This window comes from Leptonychotes weddellii, chromosome 6, assembly GCF_054177405.1.
Source record: "Leptonychotes weddellii isolate Sample4059 chromosome 6, ASM5417740v2, whole genome shotgun sequence".
Classification (NCBI taxonomy): Eukaryota; Metazoa; Chordata; class Mammalia; order Carnivora; family Phocidae; genus Leptonychotes; species Leptonychotes weddellii.
The window spans coordinates 136,956,494-136,965,272 of record NC_138374.1 but is presented as its reverse complement, the minus strand read 5'-3'; the positions used below and the strand labels follow the sequence as shown (position 1 = coordinate 136,965,272).

The following is an 8,779-nucleotide window of genomic DNA, read 5'->3' as shown; positions in this document are numbered from 1 at the left end:
CTCAAAGATTGTGTTTATGATACACTCATCTGTTCTTGTTTTATTCCTCAGCCTTTTGGATGGATGGTCTAGCTCCCCAGTCAGAATAAAGGTTCTCAAAAGTAAGAACAATTAAAATTTTTTGTCTTTTGGTTTCTCTTAATAACACCTAGAAAATTTCAAAATTAAAAGCCCTTCCTCCAAAATACTTAAAAATGTCATGACCGAGATTAATTGTATACATAAAATACTAATGTTGAGCCTAATGAATGGATAATGAAGTCAATAAAAAGAACAGAAGTACCAAAAACCCAAGAAGTCAGGGTGGGTCTAAAGATGAGGAAGAGGAGGAGCTCCTGGGGGGCTCAGTCAGTGAAGCATCTGCCTTCGGCTCAGGTCATGATCTTGGGGTCCTGGGATCAAGCCCCGCATCAGGCTCCCTGCTCAGCGGGGAGTCTGCTTCTCCCTCTGCCTGCCGCTCTCCCTGCTTGTGCTCTCTCTCTCTCACACACAAATAAATAAATAAGTAAATAAATAAATAAATAAATAAAATCCTTAAAAAAAAAAAAAAAAAGATGAGGAAGAGGACCCAACAGAAAAGTCAGAGGAATGTCTTAAGGAAACTGGCTGCACTCTGGTCCTGCATGGGGTCAGAGGCTGATGCTCTCTCAGCACAGGGAGGAAGCCGTAGGGATGGGAGCCAGGACACCCAGGACAGAGAGTAAATGCAGCTGGTGTTGGGTGACCATCTAGGAGAAGTGACCCCCCAAGCGAACGGATACCAACATCTTTAGAGTGAAGGATACTTGGAACCTTACAAGAAATATCCTGGTGGTACTGGCCTCCGAATTGAGGTTGGGGTTGGAGGAGGCGAGAAGGTGAATTTGCGTCAAGAGCTGAACATGCTGGGAAGGGAAAGAAAATAACACGGTGACACGTTACGGTGTTGTCATTTCCGGAACCCAGAAGACCTTAGCAAGATGTCTGCAACGTTACCACACGTTTTGCTTTCCAAAGAGACTACGAGATTGGCACCATATCTTGGTGTGAATTTCTCAGATCTGTTCCCCTTGAGCAAAATGACAGAACCAGAGGAAGTTTAACCTCAAACCAGAGGGACTGAAATTAGAACTTCAGCAAGTGAGGCTGTTAAATTCAGAATGGTTCACGGAAGACTGAAATGTGTAACCTTGGAGTATGAGGGTCATTACGGGCATCTGCATTCTTGCCTGCCCGTAAGGATACCAACATGATGCCCTTTCAACGCCCTCAGTGATGTGAAGATCTTGTGGCCCTGTGCTTTCAGTGGGCATCAAGATACCAGTTTCTGATTTCCAGACCACTGCTAGCTCTTGGCCTCCGAATCCAGCCCAGGACGAGGCTCACCTGCTGCATCTGCTGCTGGAGGCGGCTCCTCTGTGCTGGGTCTAGAGTGAGCGTCTGAGGAACCTTCTCGGTCTGGGGCTTCACCCTCTCCACCTCCTGCTGCTGTCTGCCTGAGGATTTCTTCATCTTTAGGTGCTCAAGCTGCTCCTTCACTGTGCGGTGCTGCTCATTCAGCAAGTTGGCCAGTGGTTCCTCAAACCTGTCCCCGGTAGGGAGACAACTGAATTTGGACATTTCCCCAGGCTAGCAACACATCTGACACCTCCTGACGGTGGGCTAAGAGTCTGAACACTTCCATCTTCTGCTAATCCCCACATCCCACTCTAGCCAACAAACTCCTAGCCTATCCCAATCTTTCCCCAAAGTTGTTCGCATAAATCCAAATGAGATAGTTCTGAATTGCACTGTCCCCCCCGTTCTTCTACAACCAGTCTTATAAGTAATACACAAATGAAGGAGAAACTAAACAAAACTCTAGGAGCAGAGAAATGCCTGGATAACAAAGTAGTCAAAGAGCCAACGGGAAGAACTCATCATCCTTGGGTCCTACTGACACATTACCCTGGAACCCAAAGGTGATACAGAATCTTCTCCAAGTCCAGCATTTGTTCCCTAATCCACTCATGACCCCACCCCAGGTCCAGCTTCTGCCCTCCTGCCACTCCCATCCACTTAGGCTGCCCTGTCTTCCTTTCTTAAGAGGTCAAAGACCTAGTAGGAAGCAAGAAGCGGATACACTGAAACACAGGACAGCTGGGAAGGCCAGTGCGAGGCTGGCTCCCACCGTGCATACATCCTCTGGCAGCTCCCCCACATCCCTCCTCTCAGCTGTCTAACCCGCCCGCCCACCCCTGCCTCTAGAGAGAGACTGGCTGGTGCCAAAGCAAGCATCCACATAGCCAGCTCACAGCCTAGTCCTGGGGCAGAGCGGGACACTCAAGGGATTAAGGGTGAGCTGATACCCTATGCAATCACGATGAGACCAGCTCAAGCAGGTATGGCCAGCAGGATATCCTATTTCATGAAATCCTCTATACTGTAACGACGGTTAAATGGTAACTTTTCTACAGCCTCTACAGATAAAGACTATGTGTCCTTTTGCAGTATTTACTGTGAGTGTGGGCAGGCAGGCACAGGGTAAAAACCTAAAGACAAGGACAGTCCTCTGTACAATGTTTACTGAGAACAGAAAACTCTCCATTATCTGTGCTCCTAGCAGGACAACAGAAAAACACACGGAAAAAGTAGACAAAAAAGCACAAATAGCCTGCCCCTGGTTTTATGAAATATTACTTAGTTGGTTGGTAAGAGGGACACAGATGGCTCACTTTCCCCATATCTTATTTAGTCAAAGACTAAACCAGGTTTGCAATTTTAGCTGAATGGGAAGCAGCTGCAGCCCGTGCAGATGAACTGAGCGAGCGCCAGAGACAGCTCATCTTCAACCAGGACTTTAAAGTAGTTCTATAAACCCCAAATGTAAAGAATTCATACACAGAGATTATTAGTGGAACCGAAATACGTTTATAGATCAGATGAACTATGAACTATGGCTTGCAGTAAGTGGGTCAAATAAAGACTCAGAAATCCTGAAAATGTTTCCCCCCAAAAAGTAAGTATGTAAGGCCACAGTGTTATTAACTAACTCGATGTGGGGACCCGTTCACAATGCTTACCTGCATCAAATCACTTTCGATGTCTTACAACTTGTCAATTATACTTCAATAAAGCCAAAACAAAATAAAATGGGGGTGGGGGATCCCGAAATTCTGTTGCGGTTACATTATGGTGTTTATTATAATGGACCATGAACTATATTCCCGGCTGTTATGCAATGGTGGGGTATCTTGTCTTTTCTACTAAATTGCACGTTCCCTGAAGGCCTGGCTTTCAGGTGGCTCCCAAGCTCTCCAGTTAGGTCAGGCTGCGAAAACACAGGACTAACGGAGGCTGCAGGTCTCTCAGCTTTGCTCTGCTCCACCCCCCGACTGCTAGCTAGCCGGTCACCTCACCACGCACGTATGCTGCTGCTCAGAATGGGTAACAGTTCATTAAAGTATACACGAATTACACAAACCCATCCCACAAAACTTAAAGCCTCCACTCTGTGGGTGGAGAACAGAAGTGCCAGCTTCGTGTGAAGAGGGCGGTACTTCTACCTCAGACCAAAGATGCTTCACGGCCGCTCAGTCATCACCAAGGTGACTGACAAACTTTGGCTAACATTTACCCAATGCTAATGGCCAAAAAGGAGAACAAAGGGACACACAGGCTCTTATGAAAGGGGTGGTCTCTGTGGCTGGCCCCAGAGTCCTCACACCTCTCCAGCACCACTCATCTGGAGAAGCTGCTACGGACACCAGCTACTGCTTTCTCTCCCTTCCCAAACAGACGCAGCCTGGTCTGCTGCTGCACTGCCCCACGACGAGGAGACTCATCCCCGGAGACCCTCCACCAGCGACCGCGGGCACTGGGCGACAGGGAACTGTCAACGGGAGTGTCTGGACACACACGTTCCCTCCATTTGGTGCCTCGGCGTCCTTGGCTAGCCTACCGCAGGGCTTGAGGGGTGTTGAAGCTAGGCCGGGGCTCAGCCACGCGATCCTCCTCCTCTGGGCCATCATCTTCCACGTTGGAGAGTCCCATCTCGTCTTGGAACTGAGGGCACAGGGGAAGGAGGGTGATCCTGGGGAAGGGGTGTGTGGAAGCCCCCCAGCAGTGAGAAGGGAAAGCGAAGACCACAGTCTACAGGGCGCCAACAATGCTGGCACCCAGAAAGAGCTCCCTCAAGACCTTCCTCACTTCAGGGCACCCGCAGTCCTGCACACGGCTATTATGCCAGGAGCGAAGTCTCTCAATCAGCCACTTGCAATGGTACAGACAGAGCACAGACAGCTCAGAACGATCAGAAATATCTTTCAAGAGACAAGTTGATGAGAAAGGGAACTATCTGCGCCCAGAATAATCCAAAAACTAATTTGCAATCTTTACGGATGCACGGAATGATGGTCGGGGAGGCCATCCAAAGTTTACAAGGAACATTTTGCTAAGAATAACCTACATATGGACAATCGAAATGTATCAGTGAGCCAAATTCCCCTCCCACGACACCCACTCCCAAGGGGGCTGAAAGGTGAAGTGGCTTGGCCACACCAGCCTTGTGGAGGGATGGGCTTGGGAGCAGAGGACAGAGCACGCTGGAGGAGCCGCCCAGTGTCCCGAGCCCCGACTTCGCGTCGTTACTCACAGTTTCAAACAGTTCCTCCATCAGCTCATTCACCTCCTTCTCTGAAAAGAAGCCAAACGGCATTGTTGGTCCAGGTCGGTCTCAGTTCCCACAGGCGGGAATTGCACAGAGACACCGCGTCTTGTTTCCAGCAAGACATCTGACAAAACCCTCACATCTACCTGTCATCTGTTCATTCAAACACATTTACTGACTCCCAACTATGCCTCAAGCCCTGTTCTAGATGCTGGGGGGCACATGGCAGAGCTCACAGTCTCATCACAGGGCACCTGGGTGGCTCAGTCGGTTAAGTATCTGACTCTTGATTTCGGCTTGGGTCATGATCTCAGGGTCGTGAGATCGAGCCCCACATTGGGCTTTGTGCCAGGCATGGAGTCTGCTTAAGATTCTCTCTCTCCTCTCCCTCTGCCCTCTTCACCAGCAACCCCCTTTTCTAAAACAAAACAAAACAAAAAAAAACAGAAAGAAAAAACTAACAGTCTCACTCTCTAGAAGGTAAAGTTCCAATGGGGAGACATGCAGGAAATGTGAGCCAGATGATTTCACAATAAAGATAATTCATAGTTTACCGGCCTAGCCTACTGAACGGAGTCACGAGAGAAGTCTCCAGGGCCCTGTCTTTGTACCCGAACTACAAAGCAACTCCATCAATGACCTAGAAGACCCAGAAAACATACTTACCAAATCTGTAAATCATATAAAGTTGAAAGGGATTGCTAGACCAACTGATGACAGATTCAAAATTCCATGTTTTCTCAAATTAATTGAATGAAACTTAATGGGACAAGTTTAAAGTCTTACATTTAGGAATTTTAAAAATCAGTTTCTCAAGTGCACAAAAACATGAAATGGCCCAAAAAGTCTGAAAAAGATCTGAATGTTTTGGCTGACCTCAAGTTCAATCTGACACAGCTACTCCAAAACAGCACAAGTATCCATGAAAGCAAGCCTGTCACAGAACCAGCGTAGAGTCTCAGACCACGTCCAGAGGATCCAGACGTATCTGTGATCTTTTCTGCAAAAGCCCTTCCTACAAGGGCATTAAAAAGCTAAAAATCGAAATGCTGGTGAAGATGTGGAGCAAATGAAATTCTGATGAGAAGGTAAAATAGAAGTCCACTTTGGAAAAAATCTGGCAATTTCTTGTAAAACTAAGCATACATCTCCCCTCTGACCAGTGATTCCTCTCCTGGACAACTGACCCAAGAGAAATGAAACATTTGTCCAGGAAAGGTTTGCACAAGGAAGTTCAGAGCAGCTTCATTCAAGATAGGCAAAAATTAGAAAAACCCAGGTTTCCATCAAGACCTGGGAATAGATTTAAAAAAGATAAACTGGTATGTTTATACAATGGAATCCCACTCAGCAATAAAAGAGGGAAAAGTAGTGATACGTGTCAATACAGATGAATCTCAAAAACTTCATGCTGAAAGAAGCTTTATACAAGAGAGCACACACTTTATGATTCCATTTACATGAAGTTCTAACACAGGCAAATCTAATCTGTTACAGAAAAAAAAAAAAGACCAGAACAGCGGTTGCCTCAGGGAGGATGGTGAGGGGAATGATTCAGAAGGGGCCTGAGGGAGCTTTCTGGGGTGACAATTCCATATTCCCATACGAGTTTGGTTACACAGGTGGAAGCACATCAGAATTCACTGAATGGTACACTAAAAATGTGTGCAATAGGGGCGCCTGGGTGGCTCAGTTGGTTAAGCGACCGCCTTCGGCTCAAGTCATGATCCTAGAGTCCCGGGATCGAGCCCTGCGTCAGGCTCCCTGCTCATCAGGGAGTCTGCTTCTCCCTCTGACCCTCCCCACTCTCATGTGCTCTCTCTCTCTCTCTCATTCTCACTCTCTCAAATAAATAAATAAATAAAATCTTTAAAAAAAAGTGTGCAATACACTGTGCATAAATTTACCTAAAAAGAGAAACTGTAGATAAATACTGAGCCCGAATGAATGATATGCTTAGGCTAAAATGTTCAGGAGTGAAGTATGCTGCTATCTACAACCTACTCTGAAATGCATGAGAAAAACCCACACAGATTCACAGATGGACAGAGAGATGGATGAACAGCTGCATGACAAAACAAATATATTAAAAGTTACTTACAGAAACTAGGTGGTGGGTATGTGGGTGTTCAGTGTACAATGCTTTCAACTTTTCTATGAATTTTAGAAGTTCCATTAAAAAATATAAAGAGAGAAAAGCTTATTATAAAAAAAATAAAGGCCAGGGGCTCCTGGGTGGCTCAGTAGGTTAGGTGACCGACTCTTGATATCAGCTCAAGTCTTGATCTCAGGGTCGTGAATTCAAGCCCTACACGGGGTTCCACGCTGGGCACGGAGCCTACTTAAAAAAATTTAAGTAAAAAAATAAAGGCCAGAATCCAGAGAACGGTGGCTGGGATAATGCGAGGTCTGGGGACTACTGCATTTGGAGAACTGAAGAAACTTAGTATATTTGGCACGGCAAAGAAAAAACGTAGGAAAAGGAACATCTTCTACTATGCAAGCTTGGGAGTAAATTACATTTTCTAGCAACAAAGGACAAATAGGAATGTAACAGGTATACGGAGGTTCAGTAAGGAAAATGTTGGCTGAGGAGGTGCTCAAGATGGGGACATGCCGTCTTCAGGACTGATGAGCACTGGGGGTCACCCGACACAGAGAAGCTACAGACAAACTCAAGTGGGAGGAAAATACATGGCCACAGGAAGCCTTCCAAACTCTGAGTTTCTATGCTTATTTTTATTTTTAAATTTTTGTCATCCACGTAAGGAAAAGTCCTCCCATAGGGATAATATGATAACATCAGACACAAGAGGACAAGGGGTAGGAACAAAACTGGAATTCCATCCCAGTTTTTACGTATGATCACAGAACCCTATGACAAGAAAGGATGGCCCTTCATTCAGGCACCCCAGAAAAGGTCACTATTTGGCCAAATCCAGGCCTAGGACCACAAACAGCATCAACTCCCCAAGAAACTCACAGGCCAGGGGAGAAGACGGACAGGGCCCAAGCAACCAGGAGAGAGGCAAGCACTAGAAGGAGCACATCAACTGGTGTGGAGTGCAAAGCAAGAACCATGCTAACTGGGGAGGGTCTTCCTGAGAAACGACCTGTAACATGGAGAAAGAGACAGACAGACAAGGAAGGCAAGTGCACTCCGTACTCCAGGCCAGGAGCCAAGCCCAAACGAAATCTACCTCCCGCTTCCAGCAGAGACCCTTGATTACCAGCATCGGTGGACCAGATGCTCCTTCAAAGAATCTTCCCTTGGTTTCTGACTAGACTTCCTTGGTTTTTCTCATACTTTCCTAGACCCTCCACAGTCCACACCTCAAGCCTTTTCATCCTACACTTTGATTCCTTTCAACACTTACTCTAACCTTAATTGTCCTAACATAGCAAATAAGGGAAGATCTTCACAAAGGAAATGGCATTCTAATCCCAAAAACAAGATCAAAGAGGAAATAAAGCAACTGGAACGAAAGTCCTAAAGGATCATGTTTCCATAATTCTCTCTGCACAGATAGCTGCATTATTTAGGCAGGTAATAATAAGTGTGTCTGGATGCTCATAAACCTTTCTCCATAACCCGGTCAAGAGCCAACATCCCACCTTCACCATGTTGTGTATGCTAGTCCAGGTCAGGGTCACACACACACTCAATAAGAATCAATACTTTCTGGGGCACCTGGGTGGCTCAGTATGTCAAGCATCTACCTTCAGCTCAGGTCGTGATCTCAGGGTCCTGGGATCGAGTCCTGCATCAGGTTCCCTGCTCTGCTTGTCCCTCTCCCTCTGCCCCTCTCCCCTGCTCATGCACGTGCTCTCTGTCTCAGATAGATAAATAAAATCTTTAAAAAATAAAAAATCAATACTTTCTGAAATATATGTTTCTATCTTTGGCAACATAGCCAATGAAGTAATTCTTTAAACAACTCGAGCCAAGTCAAGTCACTGAACTGTTTTCCATGCCTCCAATCTTGCTCTCTTTACCCATCAAATTAATACATTAACTTGGTGTTAAATCAAAGTAGTATTTCTAAAATCCACATCAGTTCCTACTGATTTCCTGTCAAAATCTCTAAGCTCTCCTTTTGACAGATCAAAACCCAAATTCACGGTTCTTCAGGATCTGAACACTGCTTACCT

At 46.1% G+C, this 8,779-nt stretch overlaps 1 protein-coding gene across 6 annotated transcripts in view; it reads right to left on the bottom strand.

Moving 5' to 3' along the window:
* The window catches only part of GON4L (gon-4 like), a 68,065-nt gene that overhangs the window by 17,355 nt on the left and 41,931 nt on the right, over positions 1-8,779 (bottom strand). For all 6 annotated transcript variants that reach the window (XR_014146683.1, XM_081825454.1, XM_081825452.1 and 3 more), the window contains 4 exons: positions 4,613-4,653; positions 3,920-4,023; positions 1,366-1,564; positions 798-884 (listed from right to left, as the gene is read on the bottom strand). Coding sequence is in view for 5 of the 6 variants with exons in the window: in XM_081825454.1 (XP_081681580.1) it covers positions 798-884; positions 1,366-1,564; positions 3,920-4,023; positions 4,613-4,653 (431 nt within the window). In the remaining variant the exon portion in view is untranslated. The remainder of the gene's footprint in view (positions 1-797; positions 885-1,365; positions 1,565-3,919; positions 4,024-4,612; positions 4,654-8,779) is intronic.